We start from the raw sequence: 22489 nt of genomic DNA on the forward strand, positions 1-22489 counted from the left end.
GATAATTTAAATGTGACCACTTATAAGAGCTTAATTGACTGGGACTCTAGAGGATGTTTGTGTTTAGCCTGTCAATACCTAAGTCATTCTAGAAAGAGAGCTATCTATAGGTAGAATAGATCTGACACATTTATATACACACTTACATTTTTTTTAATTTGGAAATTTTTCATATAATCTTTTTTAGTTACTATTTATATCTAATGTGCTCCTGATGCAGATGCTGTGATCTTGCTTATAGTTAATGATAAATTTTATTTTCATCTGTAAGAATACTCATTTACGTTGCATGGGGTTCTGTTTTAGTGAATTTTTGTATATAAAGTGTACTATATGCATTTTTTTGTTTCAGGTACTTTTCCGAATGCTGACTCTGCATCTGTCTCTCATGGAGCAGTCTATTATCAAGTAATGTCAGAACCCTATGGGCAGCCACCTTTGCCGGGTTTTGATTCTTGCCTTCCTGTTGTGCCAGATTATCCCTATGTTGCCCCCTGGTATCCAGTTGGTGCAGCATATGGTGGTTCTTCTCACATTCATGGTGCTATAAATCCCAGGCCAGTTGGCTATATTGCTTCACCTCCCTCAGCTTCTCATTATGTACCTCAGAATATGTAAGATTAAGCAGTATGAAGTATTCCTGCACTGGCATTTTCTTCCTATTTTGGTTTTTAAAAAGTGTTTTATGTTACTGTTTAAGTGATTTAAGTAAGTAGTTGTGTTACTCTTGTATTCGTCCTTAAGATTATTTTATCTTTTGATTTAAAATAGTACTTTAAAATAAAGGAATGTAACGGGGCTGTGAATAAGGAAATTGAGATGGATGTACAACTAGCCCCATATTGAGTATAGTTCATTGTATTCAGCTGTTTTCCTATCAGCCAGCTTGTCTACTTTATATTGGCTGGTGGTACCAATTGATAAAAGGAATAAATCATACACACTGTTTCCTTGGTTCAAAATCAAATATCATATTAAACCATGCAAAATTGGAATAACTTCCACTTTTTTCTAGAAAGTAAGACAAAACCAAGAGCCTTTGCTTCTGGGTAACTCACTTAATATTAAATGAGAGCACTTTTCAGGTTTCTTAATTGTCTTGATTGAGTTGTGTTCTGTGATATTAATTAGTTTCGATGGCACATGGTGCTCTGCTTCATATTTATCCCATATGCTGTTGTTTAATGTTGGATTTATGTAACTGTCTTACTGCACAGTATTGAATTGGTGTCCTTTGCACAGTTTGCAGTAAATAAAAACTAGCATTTAAAATTGTCAAAATGAGTGGTATTTTCTTTTTTGCTTTTTCATGGCAGACGTTTGATTGTTTCAACATGCTTTTTCCCCTGGCATTTTGGTTGCAAAAGAATGTGAATTTATAACATGAACTGGTGGGGAGTAGTTGCAAGGCCACTTGAAATCTTATTTAATCTCAAGTCATTGCAGTGCATACTACCATATCTAGTTCTTTTCTCTGAGAATGTTCTTTTTTAGGTTGTATTTCTGTTTTTGAAAACGTCTGTAATCCCCTTTTAGATCTTTAATCTAGGCTTAGTTTGTCATTGTCCTATACTTTCAATAGCTGTCATATCTTGCAGTTTTTGCTTTTAGACTTACCTTGTATCTCTCCAGGCTTGGCTTGTCTATGATTTTCTATGAGACATATTTCATCAGCCCTTTTTGCCTTCTCCCATTCATTTACCCAAAGACCACAAGATCTTCTGTATTGATCAGTTTTCCTCTGAGGGGTAATTCGTCGTGAATGCTTTGTTGTATCTCATCTGACAGCTATTTAAAAAGTATTCTTGGGTTGCCACAAAATCTATAAATATCACCTTCTTTAAAGGTTGGTTATGCTTGTGAATCAGTTTATCCTTACCCCCACTGCAGCTACACCCCAGGCAAAAAGAACCATTTGAGACATCAGGACTTGAGGTGCTTGAACAGCTGAAAATAACTGAGTGGAATCCAGTTAAAGGGTTCTGCTTCATAATAGACATAATACTGGTTGGGTTTTTGTTTTTGTATCCTTGATCTTAAGAAAGCCTTGCTATATAACTTGGCATCTGACAAGTTTAGTAAAGAAAGATAGATGATAGTGCACTTATCTTTAACAACCAGACGGTGTGTATATTAACATTTTAGCTTCTTTTCAATTTGTATAGCCTAAAATTGTTTTGCGTAAAGGTTTTAGTCAGGCTTGTAACATGGAGCAACCTCTATTCAACATTTTTCAAATGTGCTGTCATTTCTGAAGTATACATAACTCATAACCAGTGATTGTCCCATCTCTTCAACTGTCAGTGGTTCACTAATTAACTTCTAAGGGGTGTTTTAGAAGGTTATAGTCTATCTTGAGAATGTGGGTCTGGAATTTGGCTTGTTTTGAGACGAGCACATCTGCCTTAGTTTCCAGCTGATTTGTTTTTATTTCAGACTTGTAGGTTGCTGCATTGCCTTGAGTTCAATTTACCAATTAATAGTTTAATGAGATAATTGTTATTAGCCTGAAAGCATGTGTTCTAGATTGGCCTAATTGCTATCAATTGATATCAACGGTATTTATGGTCTGTTTAAATTATATAAGTTCTTGGCTGAGTGCCGGTCACGAAAAAGACAAAAAAATAAATAAATAAATAATACAAGTTCCTTTGTTTATGTAAAGTTCATGGAAAAATGGAATTAAAAGATAACACGAATCTTTCCATGGAATTTTTGAAGACCCTTTGTATTGCAATTAGTCTTTAAGAAAAAACCAGGGAGTAAGCCCTGGTCTTCCTGTTGGGGATAGGGATGTGGTTCTTGGAGGCAGCTGCTAAGTAAAAAGGAAGTAGTTTTTCTAGTAATAATAATAAGTCCTAAGACTTAACATGTTTAATCGGCTTGTAGCATAAACATAGTGGTAGACTTCTTTTTACATTATTGCCCGATTAGTTGCTGTTAACCAAATTTTATCCATTTAGAATTGTTGGGGGAAGGAGATATAAAGGCATTGTTTGGGATCCCTCACCTTTATCCCCTTCTTGACATAAATCTGGTTACACTGAAGGTAAAGAGCTGGATAATTTCCATACCGAGGAAAAAGAATTAGAATTCATTTTTATGCTGTGTATGTTTATTCTTAAAATTAATCGTGGCTTTCTGACTTGATTAAAACAGACTCAATTTTCATCTGCTCTTACTGTTGAAATTCAAGACTTGTGAATTTAAAACATCTTTCATTTCCTTGGAGCCTGTAATCAAGACGTAGCCTTTTAATTAGCTTTGGAAATAAAAATATAAACAAATCATGGCTTTTTATGTGAACACCAGACCTTCAGAACTTAATTCTGACATAAATCTCCGTGAATAATGAAGTAGTCTATGGGGTGGGGGGGGGGGGGGGTGGACTTAATCTAGATTTTTCTAAATCTGGGACAAATTTAGTCCATTTTATTTTTTTATTTTTTAACTATTTTATTTATTGAATCAAAATCGATTATACATATTTTTGGGGTTGAACATTGAGATATGTTGATTAAATCAGTATTACTAGCATATATATTGTTACAAATCGTAATTATTCTTTATGCCCCTTGTCCAACCTCTCCCCCTCCCCCCTCTAATTTCCCTAGATTTCTTCTCTCCTTCTGAAAGAATAATGGTTACACTGTTAACTTGTTGCCTAGATGATCTGTCCAGTGCTGAGAGATGTGATCAGGTCCCCCAATATTATCATAGAGCAGATGCTTCTGTCACTGAAATGGGTTTTGTGGAAAGAGACATCCTCTTCTTTTCTTTGTCTCTGCTGGTGATACTTCTGGTGTGAATGCACTCCAGTGGTTGGCAGACCATCTGCGTGGTGGCTGTGGTGTCTAGCCACTTTTGCAGCAGCCATGATAACTGTGGTAGCTGTGGTGGGCCACCCACGTGGGGGTGCTGTTTTTGGCGTGCCATATGCCTGGTTGTGGGGTGTGTTTGGTCCCTTTCTCCATGCCTCTGGTCCCTGGGCAGAGCCCAAGGCACTGGCGCCATGTGCCTGGTTGTGGGAGAGGGGTCCAGTCCCCTTCTCCATGTCCCAGGTCCCTGGGTGGGCTCCGAGGTGCTGGCATGCTGTGTCTGGTTGTGGGAGGGAGGTCCGGTCCCCATCACCATGCCCTGGGTCCCTGGGTGGGCTCCGAGGTGCTTGCATGTTGTGCCTGGTTGTGGGAGGGTGGTCCAGTTCCCTTTTCCATGCCCTGGGTTCCTCGGTCCGTGGGAGGAGACCAAGGTGCTGGCGTGGTATGCCTGGTTGTGGGAGCGGGGTCCAGTCCCCTTCTCCATGCCTCAGGTCCCCGGGTGGGCCCTGAAGCGCTGGCTCAGTGTGCCTGGTTGTTGGAGAGAGGTCCAGTCCCTTTCTCCATGCCTCGGGTCCCCGGGTTGCCCCTGAAGCGCTGGCTCACTGTGCCTGGTTGTGGGAGAGAGGTCCATTCCCTTTCTCCTTGCCTCGGGTCCCTGGGCAGGCCCCAAGGCCCTGGCTTAGTGTGCCTCGTGGGAGGGTGGTCCGGTCCCCTTCTCCATGCCCCAGGACCATGGATGGGCCCCGAGGTGCTGGCTTGGTGTGCCTGGTTGTGGGAGAGAGGTCCAGTCCCCAACTCCATACCCCGGCTCCCTGGGTGGGCCCCAAAGCACTGGTTCAATGTGCCTGATTATGGGAGAGAGGTCCCGTCCCCTTCTCCATGCCTCAGTTCCCCAGGCAGGCCCTGAAGTGCTGGCCCAGTGTGCCTGGTTGTGGGAGAGAGGTCCAGTCCCCTTTTCCTTGCCTCGGTTCCCTGGGTGAGCCCCAAGGTGCTGGCGTGGTGTGCCTGGTTGTGGGAGGGGGGTCCAGTCCCCTTCTTGCCTTGGGTCCCTGGGCAGGCTCCAAGGTGCTGGCATGGTGTGCCTGGTTGTGGGAGGGGGGGGGTCTAGTCCCCTTCTCCATGCTTCAGATCCCCAGGCTGGCCCCAAGGCACTGGTGCAGTTTGCCTGGAAGTGGGAATGGGGTCTGGTCCCCAGATCCAAGCCTCCAGTTCCCTGCCAGGCCCCAAGGTGCTGGTGGTATGCCTGGCCTGGAACTATTTTTTTGTCCTTTGTTTCTAACACGGGGGAACTTCCTGTGGGAACCAGTACCTGAGCTCTGTGGTTGAGCTAAATTGCTGCTTTGCTGTTCATTCCCTGGGGAATCAACAACCTGTGCAACTCAGGTTTTAATAGTTGACTTTATAGGTACTTCTGCGTTTAGTGAAATCCAATGCACCTGGGTTGTTTACAAACACTGGTCTGGGCCTGAGTCTTTTCATCAAACTGCACCACCCCATGCAATTCTGTATTCCTGACCAGTCTCCTCTGAGTGGTCCTGTGCTGACTGGGGGGCAGATCAGCTGTCCTTGCTGTGTCCCAGTGTTCCCCTGGTGGGCCTGTTTCCCCACTGCCCGTGCTGCAAACACTTCCCATGGGACGGGCCATGTGCCGGTCCCTTACGATGACTCACCGGCTTCTGAATGGCTCCTTTTTCAGTTGTTCTGGCTCCTGACTCCTGTGTGTGTCCACAGGAACCCTATTAGTGGTCTTGCTGTCCTGGGGCCGCCAAGGCCCTCTTCTCTCCTGCTCCCTCCAAGTAACTTCATCTGAAGGGCACAGCTGCGGCTTCTGCTGGCTCCTGCTCCATGTGCTCATCAGCTCGAGCCTTAAAGCAGCCGCAGCCCGAAATGCTCAAAGCAGTTTTTTCTTTCTCTCATCCTAGTTTCTCCTGCCTTCATGAACTCCGTAGATCTCTCCTCCTCTTCCGCTGAAGCTGATGTTACATTTTTATAGCTGTAAATTGGTTGATTTGTGGGAGAGAGTGACGCTGTGGACCGTCTATTCCGCCATTTTCTAGTCCATTTTATATGAAGCTTGTTTAAGCCTTTTTATTTCCATTTAGAATAAAAAATAAGAATTCAAAAGACAAATATAGCAAAAGATCGCCTCTTGTTTTCCCCATCCTACCTAGAATGTTAAGTGTCGGGCCGGCCCGTGGCTCACTCGGTAGAGTGCGGTGCTGATAACACCAAGGCCATGGGTTCGGATCCTATATAGGGATGGCCGGTTTGCTCACTGGCTGAGCATGGTGCTGACAACACCAAGCCAAGGGTTGAGATCCCCTTACCGGTCATCTTTTAAAAAAAAAAAAAAAAAAAAAAATAGAATGTTAAGTGTCAGTAGTAGCAACTTGATTTAGAACACTTGTCTTCTCTCCTACCTCAATTATCACATGCAGTTTTCCCTGTAATACTTTTCAGGGATGTGTGGGGTGCCTGTATGGGGAGATACAGCTTCAGGGAAGGATTGACCTAGATTTAGGTAACTAAATACCTACTACGTGACTAAAGCTGTTTTAGAGTGATAAATCTAGGAATTCCTTCAAACAATCTGGGGATGAAGTTTATAGATAAAAGATGATTATACATCTATGCTTATAACTTTATAAGTTTATAGATAAAACATGATTATTTACAGGTAAAAGATGATTTTATTTCCTTGCTCTGGTATATTAGCCTCTACAAAGTGAAAATTTTTACCTTAATAAAAAGCTATTTTATGTTTAGTTGTTTTGCTTGCTTCAGCAGTTGAACTTTTTTTTTCTTTCCTTCCTTTAGTTTTGCTGAAATAGCTTCAACTACCCAAGAAGTTTCTCCCTTGCTGGTTTTAAAGCATGGCTGGATTTGGTCTTTAAGATCTTTTCCTTCTTTAGTCACTGCCTATTTTTTCCAACCTTTTTTTATTGAAAAATTTTAAACATACAGAAAAGTTAGAAATTGTGCAGTGAACATTTTATATTCACCACCTAGGTTTTACCGTTAACATTTCACTATACTTGCTTTTTCACACGTATCCATCTATCAACCCTTACTTTTGATGCATTTCAAAGAAAATTGCAAACTTAAGTATACTTCACCCCTATACATTTCAGCATGCATATTGCTGACTAGAGTTCAGTATTTGTTAAAGATTCTTTTTTCTTTTGAGGCAAAGTTTACATACAGTGAAATGCATACAAATCTTAAATGTTTAATGCAGTGAGTTTTGGACAAATGATAAACCTATGAAATGGGCCCTTATCAAGATAACATCATCATCCACCCAAAATCCCTTCATGCTCGTTCCCAGTCAATTCCTGCTTCTATCCCTGTCCCCAGGTAACCACTGTTCATTGTGATTTTTCCTACATCATAGATTAGTTTTTCTGACTTTCAAGCTGTATATAAATGAAACGAAGTGTATGCTTTGTGTAAGGTTTCTTGTTTGGGATTTGTCCATTTTGTGTGTGTCAATAGTTTCTTTTAATTGCTGAGTAGTATTTCATTGTATGGCTATGCCATGTTGTTTATCTTTTTTTTTTTTTTTTGGGTGGCTGGCTGGTACTAGGATCTGAACCCTTGACTGTAGTGTTAACACCACATGCTAACCAACTGAGCTAACCCACCAGCCCTTGTTTATCCATTTTTTTGTTAATGGACACCTGGGCCATTTCCAGTTCTCAGATATTATGAATAAGGCTGCTATGAACATTTTTCTAGAAGTCTTTTTGTGAGCACTTGTTTACGTTCTTGGAATAGAGTTGGTGGGTCATAGGTTAGGTGTATGTTTAGTTTATAGGAAACTGCTGGACGTGTTTTCAAAGTGGTTGTACCATTTTACACTACCATCAGCAGTGTATTAGAGTTCCAGTTTTTCATCCCCATCAACATATGGTGGTGTCAGTCTTTTTTATTTTAGCCATTCTGGTGGGTATGTAGTTAAGTGGTATCTCATTGTGGTTTTTATTTGCATTCCCCTGGTTGTTTTTCATATCAAGCATTTTTTCATGTGTTTATTCATCAACCATATATATCCCCTTGTGAAGTGTGTTCAAATAATTTGTATTGTTGCATTTGTATTATAGGAGTTCTTTGTATATGATAGTTGCGGATCTTTGTCAGATATACTACTGCTTTTTTAATTGTCCTTATCTAACGAGTAAATGTTATACACTCATTTACGCTTAAAATAATTAGGCCAGGACTTGCAGGTGAGTTACTTAGCTGAAAGTTAAGCTGTTTTGGTATGCTAACCAGTGCTCTGGTGGCCTATTAGTTAATGTTAATTAGTAAAATAAAAGACAATAAAACTTCAGGACTCTGAATTAACTGCAGGAAAGCTAGCTGTTAAAGTCTATTCCAAAAAAAAAAAAATCTTAAAAAGAAATGTCAACTGATAAGAAGTATTGCTCAGATGTACTCAGATTGCACTAGTTTAATCATGCCCAGTTTAACCTCGGTTTATATGTCCTCTCACTGACTCACAGATTCAAACTGTTCTGTATAATATGTATCATGCTTTGGGTACTCAATAAATAACAGAAAACTTCCAGGATCAGTCCTGTGAGGTTTCCCAGTGTTGTAAGCTATAGCTGTATAGCTGTACTGGTTCCTTTATTTCATCATCTAATAGTTCTTTATGAGTGATTGTTAAATTTTTAAAAATATTTAATAGTCATAGCTTTAATGGGAAATATAAAAATCAGAATGGTAATATTACTTTTCAAAATATATTTGACTTCTGAGGTCTCTCTCGTTAGTGTTTCTGCTGGGTCAAATTATGGTGTAAAGTCCATTGTTGTTCATAAACGTTTATTAATAACAGGTGGCTATAAATGATTACATTGAAAAAGGGAGGGACAAAACACCTTAAATCTGAATAGCCATACATTTCGGCGGGGGGGAGTAAATGCTTTATTTTTGTTTATACTGAAGGTAAAAATACATAAAACTATTGTACAAGATTCTTTTTAATACACTTAAGGTTGACACTAACTTAGCACTTTTTACAGAAAGTATTTAAATAAAAATAATAGTTACTCAAAGAGATTTTAACTTTAAAAATAGTCTGCAAAGCCAAAATGCCATTTACATAACACATGTGGAATTTCCTCTTTTCATGATTAAGCTCAGGAGATATAATTTTAACCTTAAGTTTGACACACACATTTTCTGTTTGATGATGTGGGATTGGGGCTGCCGACTAGGCTGAGAAAGTGAATTAAACATAGTCTGTATTTTCTAGTATTTATCATCTCTGCTATCAAAAGTTAGCCTGTAGCTTCAAACTGCATTCATTGTTTTGAGTAGGAAGAAAACCCCAGTCCTCAGTTTCAACCCCATTTTTGAAAAATCTTGAAGAAATAGAATCTCTTGAAGAGTTTAAATATTTTGTCTTCTTGATTACTGCCTCTAATGTGCATTCCTACCTTATAAGAAAAAAACAAAATGTTTTCCCTTGAGAAGAATGTATTCATCTTTTTCTGAATTGTCCTAGAGAAAGTCTACGTCTTTATAGTTGAAATAAGAGAACATATGGCTTTACTTTTATAAATGTTAAAGAAGTAATTTGAACCATTAATTTTAAAGTTAGTAATTTACCAAATTGAATTTCCTTTAACATTAAGTGAACCTCTAATGTGTTAATAACCCTTCGGGTTTACAGGTTTCCTCATGAGCTTACATAACATTCATTTTAGTGCCATTGGTTCCAGTGATCCTGTTAGACACTTGAGAATTCTGGCTGCTTCTCCTGCCCAAGTATGCTAACTACAGTTATCACTCTGTTTACTGGACTACAAGATACTTTGCTTTGGTTATTTAAACTGATTGCTTAATATATGTTGTAAAAGGAAGTCCTACAAGATGTGACCATAAAGTGATGAAGCTGTACTTTAAATATGACTAAATATCTTATACAGGAAATACTTAGTCTGAATATGTGATTTTCAAATGACCTAAAAATTCAACTTACTGCTGCCATTCTTCCACTGGAGCCTCCTTTCACTGCTTCTACTAACCATGGCTCCTCCTGAGTCCAAAGCCCTCCCCTCCATTTTTCTATGGAGGCTGGAGGTTTTTCTTCATTGCTTCCTCTTCCTGCTAACAGCCTCGTTGTCAGAGCCTCTGCATTATAAGATGCCATTTCTTATGGATCAGATAGTTTAGGGAGCCAATTCTGAGTTTATTTACAGCATAAGTCATTGGAACTCAGAATGTATTTTGCTTCTTAAACAAAAATGTTTCTAGAGTTAAATCATCATGTTTGTTCCCTAATCATTGGAGGTTCTGTACCTAAATATGTTGCTCTTTAAAGTAGCCTCCTTGGATATTTATTCCAATAAGGCTGCCACTACTCCAAGTGTGCTTGAAACTAGATTCCAGACTGAAAAGGGGAATGGAAATATTCCGTATCTTGATTCTTTAAGGGGTGATGGAAATATTCTGTATCTTGATTTTGGTTAGTGGTTCCTGGGGTGTATACAACTATGAAAACTCACTGAACTGTACACTTTAAATTGATGCAGGTAATTGTACATAAATTATTCTCAATAAAGTTGATAAGAAAAAATAGAACTAGATTCCAAAGAGCAGTTCCAGGTCACTTTACAAACCACAAAAGAGACAGTCTCATTTTATAATTGTACCTGTCAAAGTGCCTAGTGTGTAACAGCACTTGAAAAAGAATTTTTTTTTAACCAGATCAGCTTTATCACCCAATGTTTTAACAAACATGGATCCAAAATTACTTTGACTATTACTAAAAACTTAACCTTACAGGATCATGATTTTCTACCATTGAGGATATTCAGAGATTGCATTGTGGATTTTGAAAGACCTCCCAAAAGCAAAAGTCCAAAGTGGGTTTAGTAATGCAGCATCATTGTAATATGAGTGCAACTTTTTAAGATAACTGCTGTGAAGGACAGTATTCATTTGGGTGCATAAATTCTGGCTTGTTTATGAAAATATCAGTCTTATTTGTAATCCCACTTTACATGTTTATTCCAAATTTGAGGCTAAAATATGACACCAGATATATACTCTGGCTTCCATATTACCCTACCCCCAATTTTAGCTTTTATTTCTCTTACAGAGTTTTGACAAATGCATTTTCTTAAAATTTGGAGAAATCAGTGCTTCCAGTAATTGGTCAAAGTGTGAATATTTATTAAAGCCAGTCTGTGATATTGCACAATTTAAAATGTAACCTTACTATAGGTCTGGGCTGTTGAGCTTATGAATACAGTGATCCCAAGGTGAGAACTTACCACCCTCTGAAATTCAACCCAAATATGACCCAAAATCTGAAAAATGACTTACAAGTTTTTCAGAGTTAGTTGTCACATACTGTTGGATTTCTGGATTTTGTTAAAGGAGAAAATGGTGATGTTAACCCAGAAACCACTTATTTTTTTAATTGGATAGCTCCATCTCAATTTGGTCATTTGAAAAGTTTGACAACTTGGTGGTTTAGCTCTGTTTTAAAGGGCTTATCCATACTCGTCCTTACTTTGGAAGCTTTTCTGTCTGTCTCTTTACTACATACATCATCTAGTTCCCCAAGAGCCCCAGCAAAAATCCAAAGCCTCCGTCCTGTCTTGTCTGTCGAGGGTCAGTTTTAAGGGTTGTACAAGACTGGAGAACTGTCAAGAAGGTTTCTGGGTTGAAAGACAACTGGCAGCAATTAGTATTTTGGGGATATATTGAACTTTGTGGGAAAAGATGTAAAATAGCTAAGCCCTGCTTAATGGTGCTTAAAAATGGTTGACTCCCTTAGACTTAAATAAAAGGCACACTGCCACCTATTCGTTCAAGTGCCAGTGAGGACAGTGCCTTGGGGAATGTTTGTGTGCATGTGTTGAGGTGCAGCTCCTGGGATGTTAGATTGCCCTGAAACCTGCCAAAGTTAAAGGGCAAAATATGCTGCAAATTGGTGAAAATGACCTTCACACTGCAGGCCATTCTTACCTACTTCTTCAGTTAGTCTTTTTTGGTTCTATCAAGTCATTTGGGGTTGTAAAGAAGGCCTTTTTTTTGGCGGGTCGGGGTGGGGGGCGGGAATGATAGGACCGGATGTATGCTACAATCATGGATGTATGAAGGTTGAATACAGTGGTCAAAAGTTGTGGGCTCTTACTGCAGAAATTATTTGCCACTCGTGTGTAGTAAACAAGAAGACACTACAGAGCTTTCACAACTTTTCACATCAGATAAGAAAAGTAGCTTTTGGCATAAGGGCATTTCAATTTATTTTATATTTAAGTATTGTAATTCTTAATATGTATATGTCTCTCAGTACCACAAACACTTTAGAAAAAGAACATAACTGAGATCCAGTAAACTAATAACTCCAAGATACAAATCCACTTTAGAGTGGGGGATAGCACAGATACTGAGCTTAAAGATGCCAGGCCACCCTGGCCTGCTGCCTCTATCATGCCAGCAGTTAACACCTCTGTTTCTTAAACATTCCATTTTCGAAAAGTAAAGCTCTCAAAAAACCACCTATACTAGCACCTTCTTCTCTGGACCACCATGCAGCATATAGGTGAAAATCCTTTGCCACATATGAGCATATGAATGGTAATATGTCAGGTATGCAGTAAATCTGAAGTATGCAAACTTTATTTTGCCAAAAGTGTAAATTTTTGTATTTTACAGGTAAGTTCTTCTGACTGAAATGCTTTATTTTTTTTCTTAAAACCAGAAACCCCAAATCTTGACAGCTGTTAATGTAGCAGTTGTGCTACAGAGGATACTGTTTTGTTGGTTCTTATCGCAGGAAGTGTCTTTCCATTGAAGTTATTCCTACTTCCCCTCCCTTCAAAATTATCTAGTAATTACCAAAAGGGATGAAAGCCAGAACAATCAAATGCTATTAAGTTTCATTGTGCATGTGTGTGTAAATACACAGACAGGGCTCTCACTTTTACAGATATCCTCCAAAAAGCAAGGCAAGCCAAAACACATTTTTTTGTTGGGGAAAAAAAGTGATTCAGAGAGTCAGTCGTTGGAAATACAGTAGAAGCAGTGCTTCTCTGTACTAAAGTAAGGCTCACATTGAATTGGGGTCTTCAGTTCCCAGTGTCTACTTCTACAACAAAGTGAATATTTAGAGCAATTATCTAGATAAAGCAAGCCAAAGAGTCAATCTAAAATGCCCATCCATAGCTTTGAGGCAAAGCTGCAGGGGTTGGGGGTAGGGGGAGCTATGAAGTAGGTACAAAGAGGTTATTGAAATGATCCAAACAATTATATCAGTTTACATTGACTATACAAGCAATCTGTTTATTAGCCCTGTTTTGAAAACTTAATGGTATGCTCAATTTTATCTATGTACTTTTAAACAGAAAGGAATTTCTGCCTAACTTTAAGTACTTTTTACCTGGTGATTTCACAAACCAAGGTCTGGGTTACTAAAACTATCAGAACATTACTTGTCTCACCCGCAATGCAACAATGAATGCCAAATGTTTATTTTCTGGCTAAGGTATTACCTCATATTTTTCTCTGAAATTCCCATTGAATTTTTCAGAGGGGGTTTGCACTGCCGTTAAGAATAAAGTTCCTTTTGAAAAAGGTGCTTGTTATTCAAATGGTGGAGGCCCTACTTTAAAAAAAAAAAATTCTTTAATCAAATTGCAGGCAGGTGTTTAGATGTTTTGGACTTAGGTGAAATAGCCTAATTTAGGTCACGGTGGAGTGAAAAATGATATGGGAGGCAGAAAGAACTGGAGATGTTTCAATATTCCCATGGAAGTAGACAGAAGTAAAACTTGGAGTATTTGTATCCCTGTAAAATTTTGGCATCTTCCAAAAGTGATGGTTTTGATTTTAGAATCTTTCCTCTGTTTTTGTACTCCACTGGACTTAAAGCTAGAAGTGGAGGAGATACTTCAACAACAGTCACTTTCTAATATAATTCAGCCACTTTCTTTGTAATATTTTTACCCTTATTAATTGTTAGGGAGTCGTTAATGTAATTATGGCATCAAACAAATCCAAGTTGTCTGGAAGTGATAAGAAAGCCAACTGTAATGGAGGTGAGCCATTATACGGATATTTTAGACAAGTAGTAAATGATTCTTATATTTGCAGTACATTTTTAACTTTACATGTAAATATGTCAGTCTGAAATTTCTGGAGTTCACAGCATTTTAGGCAAATGAACAAAAGGATCTGTAGTTGCCATTTTCACATCTATAAATAACAGTATATGAGGGTACTTCAAAAATTTGTGGAAAAATAGAATTGAAAGATTATTAATCTTTCTGTGCTTTCCATGAATTTTTTGAAGTATCCTTGTGTATGCTTAGTAATAAGTGTCATGTTTAGTAATAAGGGTCTTCTAGATCATAGGATCTAGAAGATTTGGGTTTATTGACCGGCTGTATGACCTTGAGCAAGTTATCCTTTGGGCCTGGGGTTTTTTTTTTCTTTCTTTCTTTTTTTTTTTCTGTTTCTATAATATGAGGTTGGAATAAGTACATCCTTTCTAAGGTTCTCTTTTAGCTCTAACTTTGTGTTTATGAATTTACTCTCAAGTTGGCTTACACCTTTTCTTGGGTCAGAGGACATACATATAAGCATTGTGTTTTGGCCTCTCTCTTATGATAGTAGCTGATCAAGATTGTAGAGAGGTGAACACAGTCTCTTTCCTTTCCTACTTTCTACTACTGAGTTAAGAGTTAATAAAAATGTTGGTGTCACCAACATGGAAGTTAGTGTGATAGTTGTTTAGTTTTAACCCTCATCCTAAAGGAGCCTCAACATAGCTAGTGAGGTTTTAAGCCCAAGTCACAAAGACAGTAACCCTGAGAAAATAGGAAACAATTTACTCCCATGAAATACGACACTGGTTTCTTTCGGTAATGGAGATTAGCTACTATGATTTATACATATTCTCTCTTTAGAACATAAGGGAGAAGAGAGGACTGTATTTTGGAGCAGGTCTCCATGTCTGGCTCCCCTGTTTTCTGACAAATTGATAAAATAACTGCTAGAACAGTTAGGTTGTCAGAAGTACATGCATTTGTGAGAAAAAGATGTTTTTCTTTTGATAAAATAGTGTTATAGTTTTTTTTTTTGGCGCCATCGGTAGGAGTTAGGAATGTAGCCCAGGTTCTATTATTATTCAAGTGAATTTGACAGTTGGGAAAGTTGAATCTGTAACTTTAGAAATCTTCCTTCTGTAAAGTAACCTGTTATTGTCAGGACCATTTATGATAGTACCAGAGGGGAGAAGTTGGGTTTTGGTAAATGACCATTTCAGTTATGATCAGTGAATTATTTTGGGGTAACCTCTTGCCAAATGGGTCACGACATAGCTTGTTCTCTTCACTTTTCCATGGATCTAAGCTTTATTCTTAGACACCTCCACCTGTTCCTGCCTCACGCCCCCAAGTTGGCTCTTCTCCATGTGAAACGTTTTGACTATCAGTCACCAACACTAGGGATGGAGATGGAGTTCAATTCAAATAACAGAAACTGCAATGTCAAAAGCTAGCGTAGAGGCATATTTACATTGTTTGAAAATTCATTTCACTTTTACCAGAAATTTTATACATGAATTTAGATGGATTACTATTGGTGTTGCCATTTAAAAGAACAGGGTGACACCTAACTAACTCCTTTCTGGGCTACACACTGTTAATTTAAACCTGGGAGCCAGACCTAGGATTGTTTCAAGTCATATGTTAGAATCTAAATTTGAAACGTTTGTGCTAAAGTTGGTAAAAGCCACCCTTGCTCAGCAGGTTATCGCTTGGTGGTTATCAGGTCTAAAATGATGACCAAATGCATTAAGGACATCATTTTTTGACTTGAACCTTTTTATTCTGACAAGGTACTCTTAAGCTGGGGGAAATAATTTGTTTGGATGTATAAATGCAGCTTTCTTTGAAGACAGTGGAATTTGGATCATGTTTATAGTTCTGTGAATTCACTAGAGTTCTTATATATCTAACATAAGTTTACACATGCAATTCCACTGCCCCTAATGAATATTAAAACTGCAATCTGAATTAGGTTATCTAGACCTAAAATTGTTTGGTTTTTTTAATACAGCAATTAATTAAAATGAAGTTCTTTTTTCTGATTTCAACACCTCAGCAAATATGTCATTTTTCTGATAAAAAAATATTTCAAATTCAGGCTTTTATCTTAGAAATGCTTTGCTAGCAATGATGATTAAAATTATCAATGGTAGATAGGACCCTATAAATATACTAGCTAATTATTTTTTCTTGCCAATCAATATATGAGATGTAGTGACAGAGTGCACTAGACGTTTTTAAAAAAACAGTACACATCCTAAATACTGATTTCAATACTATCAAATTTTAAAATGTAGTAAGTTAACTGAAATACACAAATACAGGAAAGGAATTCACCTAACTTATTAAATATGACATATACTACAGGGTAAATATCTCATTGGCACACGTTATTAGGAAACTAACACATCTTTAAGAAAAGAAACAGCCCCCACAATAAAAAGTTGTAGTGTTTAAAAACAAAACAAAAAGGCCAGTTATACCTAGAAACCACAAGCTGACAATTCTTTGGAGTCTATTCAGCCTCCCTTTGATGCTGTTCATTGAATCAGCCTGGGCAGCGTGTAGCACTGAAGGGCAACAAAGACAGGCAAGTTAGTTTGCCTTATCTGATAGCTGGTGGGGACTGCTGACCACGTCCCTCAGCCCCGTGGGAAAATGGCATGAGTTCTGAGGAAGGTCAGGAATCTGTGCGGCAGCGACAGTAGCAAAGTGGCACCTGGAGCTTCAAGGAAGCAAGGGTAACAAAAGCAAAGCAAAAGGGTTCAGCACCCGACTGCACCTCTGCAGATTAGGGGCAACACCCCTTCAGTTGGTTGTGAGATGGACTTAGTGTTTATAGGTATAAAAAGGCAAATAATAGTAATAATACAAATAAAATAACAAAAATGGAGAATGTGGCTATAAAAGATGGTGAAAATAATAGGAGTTTCATTCTCTTAAGGGGGCAGTGAGGGAATCATATTCTGTGTCACCTCAAAGCAAGGAAATTACAAATTTTCTGTTGAGTTCCAGAGCAGGTGATAAGGGCTTGACTCAGAGCCGAGTTGTAACTTGTTCTTCCTGTCCATCACCCCATTTGTGCATGAGCAAGTCACAAGCCTCTCCCCAAGTTTCAAATACATCCTCTGAGGAGTCTAAAAGTTTAGAATTTGAGGAGCAGATACTGGATGCACAGTGAAGAGAGCTGGAACATGCTAGAGGGCATTCACTGCTCTGAGCAGCGCCCCGGACTTCACCTAATTCTACCTCACTGAGGTTAATTTCACTTTGAGAACAGGCCTCTGCTTTTCCTTTCTCCATCTGAGAATATCTGATGTCCTGCCACATATAGTGCTGCTGAACGATTCCATCAGAAATTGTGTACATTGGCTCTGAACTGGGTTCAGACATATGACCATTAAACTTAGAGAATAGGAGACCCAGTTTCTTGAGAGAAGGACCCATGAAGGAGCGTTTGCTTGATGACTCAGCTTTTGACTTCCCTTGGGCACCACTAGCTCTTGGCATGGTTCTGATCAGAGGTGGCCCATGGCAGGCCTTTCTCTTGCAGCCTAAATTGAAAGAGACACTCTTGGATTTGGCCCGAGCCCCACCACTGCCATCATTGGTATCATCCCTCCGAGAGAGTTCAGTGCTGCTGGTGGAAAAGCTTCTCCTTGGGTGTTTTCTATTTCCTAAGAGGTCAAGTACTTCATATCGAAAGCTGGAGATGTCCTGCTTTAATTCCTAGGGAAAGAGAGGAGACATGTTATGTCAAGAAGCTTGGTCTTTAGTTCAAAAGGACTACGGAAGAGGAAAATGCCTGTAGGACTCCAAGAAATGAAACTAGAGAAGTGAAATAAATGTCAGGTGATGAGATTGCTGTTTTGGGACGTGGGCTCTATTCATTCAAGTCCCTATGAAATGTCTTCTGTCTCTAATTGGTTGTTTTTTTCTTTTTTAACCAGTGAAAAAATTTACTAAATTGTGAGACTGGCACCCTACTGAAGCCTCTAGAGAGGCAGAAGAAAGGGAAAGACAGTATACTTATCTAGGGCAGACAGTACTAGTTGGGAACCCAGTTGTTTACCCTGATTTACAAAATGGTAAAGTCCCAGGGGAAGTCTAGGGCTTAGAAGACCGCCATCCTGGCAGCAGCACAAAATGGGGCTGAAAACCAAAAAAATTGGAGGTGAATATCTTTCATCTGCCTGCCCTGAGGCCCCTGGAGGTCTGTTGACAATCCTTGGAGAACACTGGCAGCTCAACCAGCACATGAGACTTCATTCATCATCAAAGCCATCTTTTAAAAGCTTAAATCTGATCATGTCATTCCCCTCCTTAAAACTTGTTAGGAACTTGTCAGTGAACTTAGGAAAAATACAAGGTTTTTCAAGGCCTGGTACCTGTCACTTTCTCTGGTTTCATCTCTTTCTACTCTTTTCCCAGGTTCTCTGCTGTCCACTCATATGGATGTATTCTCTCTTGCCTCTGCGTTTTTCCTTGTGCTGTTCTCTCTGTCTAGAACGCTCTTCTCCCCAACTCGTCTTTATCTGGCTCCTCCTTCAAGCCTCAGCTTAAACATCGCTTCCTCTGGAAAGCCTGTCCTGACTCCCCAAGTCCCAGCTGAGTGTCCCTTCTCTCTGTTTCCACAGTGCCCTGTGTTTACCCTGTCAGAATACTCAATCATTCATCGTCATATATTATTGTTTGTCACTCCGCAAGAGGGGCTGGTTAGATCTCGTTCACTCTCCACTATATGCCAGCACTTAGCAGACTGCTTGGCACATAACAGTCCCTCAGTAGGTAAGTTATGTCTATGGATTAGGATAACAGCCTTCCTGTGTACTTTAGAATATATATATATGTTCTAGAACAGTGTCTCTCAACCTTGGCACTATTGACTTGTGGGGCTGGATAATTCTTTGTTGTGAGATGCTGTCCTGTTCATTGCAGGATGTTTAGTAGCAACCTTGTCTCTACCCACTAGATGCCAGTGTGACAGACAAAAGTATTTCCAGACATTGCCAAATGCGCCCTGGGGGACAAAATTGTCTGTCGTTGAGAATCATTGTTCTAGGCTAATACCAAAAGTAGAGTTTTTAATGTTTAATGGTAGAGTTTCTTAAGGCCTTAGATTTAATAATAGATTTTTGGTCTTTACCTCATATCTTAGGCATCTTCCCTTTGCTATCTTGCCCCTCACCTTATGTCTTTGCCATATCATTTAAAGCATTCAATTCCCACACTGAGAAACACCCAGAATATTAAAATAATGCATAGGGCAGATTTCTTTTGTTCATAAAACTGATTGTGGCAAAATCTGATTGGTAAAATCTATCTGCTGGATGACAATTCTGAGAGAACAAGAATTGTAGCTGGTTTTGCTGTATTATAGGCAGGTGAAATGCCATCACCAGAAAACTCAAACACTGTGAAGATTAAATGATGCTTAAGAAATATGAAATGAAAAATTAAACCACTTCATGATTAAATTACCTTAAAATTCTCTTCTGTTAGCCCCTCATTTGTTTTGGAATTTCTTATCATAGCAGCCACGTATCTTTTTACTAAATTCCTGATAACTTCCTAGAATTAAAAAAACATGAAGAACCATTCAGTTTCCTTCTCAGGCTCTCAGTAAAATAAGAAACTAACACAGGAAATAAAACATGCTTAGATCATCTCTGCAACAGAAAATCCTCATAGGATCCAGCCATTTTCTGCCAAAAAAAAAAAAAAAAAAAGAGTTAAGTCCATTGGCTAACGAATTATTGTGTCTCTGAATTTGGAGGCAGAGTGAGCCAGCAAAATCAAATCCACTCTAAAAGAAAATTTGCCAACCAAGCATAAGGTAAGCATGTATTCACATTTATAGAATAATGGGAGTGGAATATTCATTGAATGGTCATAGTCAATATCCTTTCCCTGCGGGCTGGCTTAAACTTTAATGCTCCTGGTAAAATGAGTTTTTCCTCCTTTTATAAACTTGGGAGAGTCATTCTTCACAGTCACCAAGTCGGCTCGTTTTTCTCAGAGTCTATCTACACTTCTCCTTTACAAGGATGGCCTCTTTTTACTTAGCCTCTGGGGGAATGGCACACACATGGTCACTATGATTTGTATTAGTGATGGTTATGATGATAGCTACCACTCATTATAATGTGTTAGGCACTGTGCTAGGCAACACACGCACACACACAACACACACTCACTACTCAATTTTCACAACACTGTAAGTTAAGTTTTATTATTTTCATTCCCATTTTACAAACGAAGCTGAGGCCCAGTGAAGCTGACTGGTCCAAGGTTATACAACTAGTAAATGTCAAAATCAGAATTCAATTCTACGTCAATCTGATTTATGGTCATAATAGCCAATGCTATATTTATTACTTCTATTGCTATGTGAACTTGAAGAAGTCACTGAGATGCCCAGGAACCAATTTTTTATGAGGACTATGAAGCTGAAAATGAAGGCAATGAATCTTGCCTAAGATTTATTATCGCAAAAATGTGTTGGAGACGGGAGTAGTGAGAGAAGGGTTATCTACCAAATGCTGTATTTGTTGTTTCTCTTTGTTAGTTATGGCCTTAGAGGAACAAAGTTAGGGGAAATGACTGTGGAATGGATGAATTTTCATCAGTCCTGGCAGAATATTTTTCTACTTTGGGTTTCTTTTGATAAGGAAGGTGAGAGATGGTTCTCTCTTATTTGTGATAGCAAGGATTACTTTCAAGAGATGTTCCTGATATTTGGATGCTTGGTTGTTTTCTGGCTGGTGGGAAAAGTGCTTTATGTTTATTAGATTATTTAAAAAAAAATGTTGAAGTGCTTATCTATTTTTTATTAAAGTCACGTTGTAATTTAGGAAGACCTAAGTTCCTTACATTCAGATAAGCTTTTACTTCATTGAGGTTAATTTCCTCCTGTTATATATTCATTACTTATTATATATTCCCATTACCATACTTTTTCTTCACAGCATATCTTACATTTCTAATGACTTAATAGTTGTAACGTGTTTAATGTCTTTCATCCCTACTAGATAATAAACTTCATAAGGGCAGAAAGACGATGTCTTTCTTGTTCAGAGTGACTTCTCTAGTGTCTAGCTTAGTGTCTGATGTGCAGTAGGTACTCAAATATTTATTGACTGACTGACCAACCACATATTTTATTTAATCTCAAGGAAGATAGCTTGCTAAGTCATGGATGTTGCTGATCAAGCTGAGGAGCTGTTAAAGGGCTATGAAGAGGATTATAAAGCAGGTGATTCCACTCTGAGGAGCTATAAGCCTTTGATGGATTACAGCCTTTCTAAGCCTTCTACCCCAGTCAAATGGGATCATGTCCAGACATAGCCAGAATGGAGTTTACTTCTACTCCACAGAACTATCCACGAACTACTGTGCTTAGTCCCTGTGAGGAAGCTTTACCTGATAATGTTGATTTTGTATTAGGCTGTCAGCATGGCGTTCCTGTAATTGAAAATGGACAGAGAGGTTACAGCAGCAGTCTCCCAGCACCCTGCCCACCACCCATCTGAACATGTTTCTAAATATTAGAACTGGAGAATGGCACAGGAGCTCCTGCCTGACAAATATCCAAAGCAAATGTAGGATGGAATGATATTATGATGTTTAAGATAGGGAGTATCACAAAGGAGGGATAGGAGAAAACAGTTTTGTTTCAAAAGAAACCATTTTTTAAAGTCTTACTGTGAAGCTTCTCAAGTTGTGCCTTCTCCGTCTACCATCAGGGTCTCTTTTGGGGCAGAAGGTGTTGTTGAACCAGTTGCCGAGGTATAGAAATGACTTGGGGCTGGGGATGATGTTGAAGGGAGGTGGCAAGGTGCCGCCTTCATCAAAGTAACTCATCCAGAGCTTTGTCCTTGCAAACTTCCACTCAATGTCGGCATGATCCTATGAAAGACAGAAGTTCAAGGTTTGGGATGAGAAACTACAAAATGCATCCATGTCTTATTCTAAACTTTCTACCCACTTCTATAGAGGGCAATCTGTCAGTGGCTGTGTATGTTCAAATTACACATATGCTGTGACCCAGTAATCTCACTTTTAAAAATGTATCTTGTCAGGGGCTGGCCAGTTAGCTCAGGTGGTTAGACAGCAGCCTCTAAGACACCAAGGTCTTTGGATCCCCATGTCAGCCATTCCCCCCGCCCGACAAACAAAACAAAAATATATATCTTATCAATATACTTTCAAAAAGATGTATACATAGGGCTGTTCCCTGTAGCACGGCTAGTAATAGCAAAACAACCTAAATACTCAACAGTAGGAGACTGGTTAAATAAATGATGTTAGATCTACAAAATGGCATACAATATAACTACTAAAATAGAGTAGATGCATAAACATTTTATATATAGAATAGGCATGTGTGTGTATATATATATGTGTGTGTGTGTGTGTGTGTGTGTATGCATCTGTCCAAGACCTGTAAGTGAAAAAGCAATATAAAGCACAATATATATTGTGTGCAATGATCCCATTTATACAACCGAAAAACCTTTTATATTACATATTCTAACAGGTACACACTAAACTGTCAATAGTTATTTTTAAGAAGTCAGATTGTGGTGGGGAGGC

At 38.8% G+C, this 22489-nt stretch overlaps 2 protein-coding genes across 2 annotated transcripts in view; one reads left to right on the forward strand and one right to left on the reverse strand.

Annotated features, from left to right (window-relative positions):
• Positions 1-645, forward strand: part of ALG13 (ALG13 UDP-N-acetylglucosaminyltransferase subunit) — an 86605-nt gene extending 85960 nt beyond the window's left edge. Inside the window, 1 exon segment of the mRNA XM_063083506.1 lies at positions 353-645. Coding sequence (XP_062939576.1) covers positions 353-618 — 266 coding nt within the window. The 3' untranslated portion in view covers positions 619-645.
• A 16285-nt stretch (positions 646-16930) lies between these two features.
• The window catches only part of TRPC5 (transient receptor potential cation channel subfamily C member 5), a 167735-nt gene continuing 162176 nt past the window's right edge, over positions 16931-22489 (reverse strand). The window contains exons 7-10 of the mRNA XM_063083212.1: positions 21599-21802; positions 21317-21358; positions 19376-19465; positions 16931-17623 (exon numbers count right to left, since the gene is read on the reverse strand). Coding sequence (XP_062939282.1) covers positions 16931-17623; positions 19376-19465; positions 21317-21358; positions 21599-21802 — 1029 coding nt within the window. The remainder of the gene's footprint in view (positions 17624-19375; positions 19466-21316; positions 21359-21598; positions 21803-22489) is intronic.

Source organism: Cynocephalus volans, chromosome X (genome assembly GCF_027409185.1).
Source record: "Cynocephalus volans isolate mCynVol1 chromosome X, mCynVol1.pri, whole genome shotgun sequence".
Classification (NCBI taxonomy): Eukaryota; Metazoa; Chordata; class Mammalia; order Dermoptera; family Cynocephalidae; genus Cynocephalus; species Cynocephalus volans.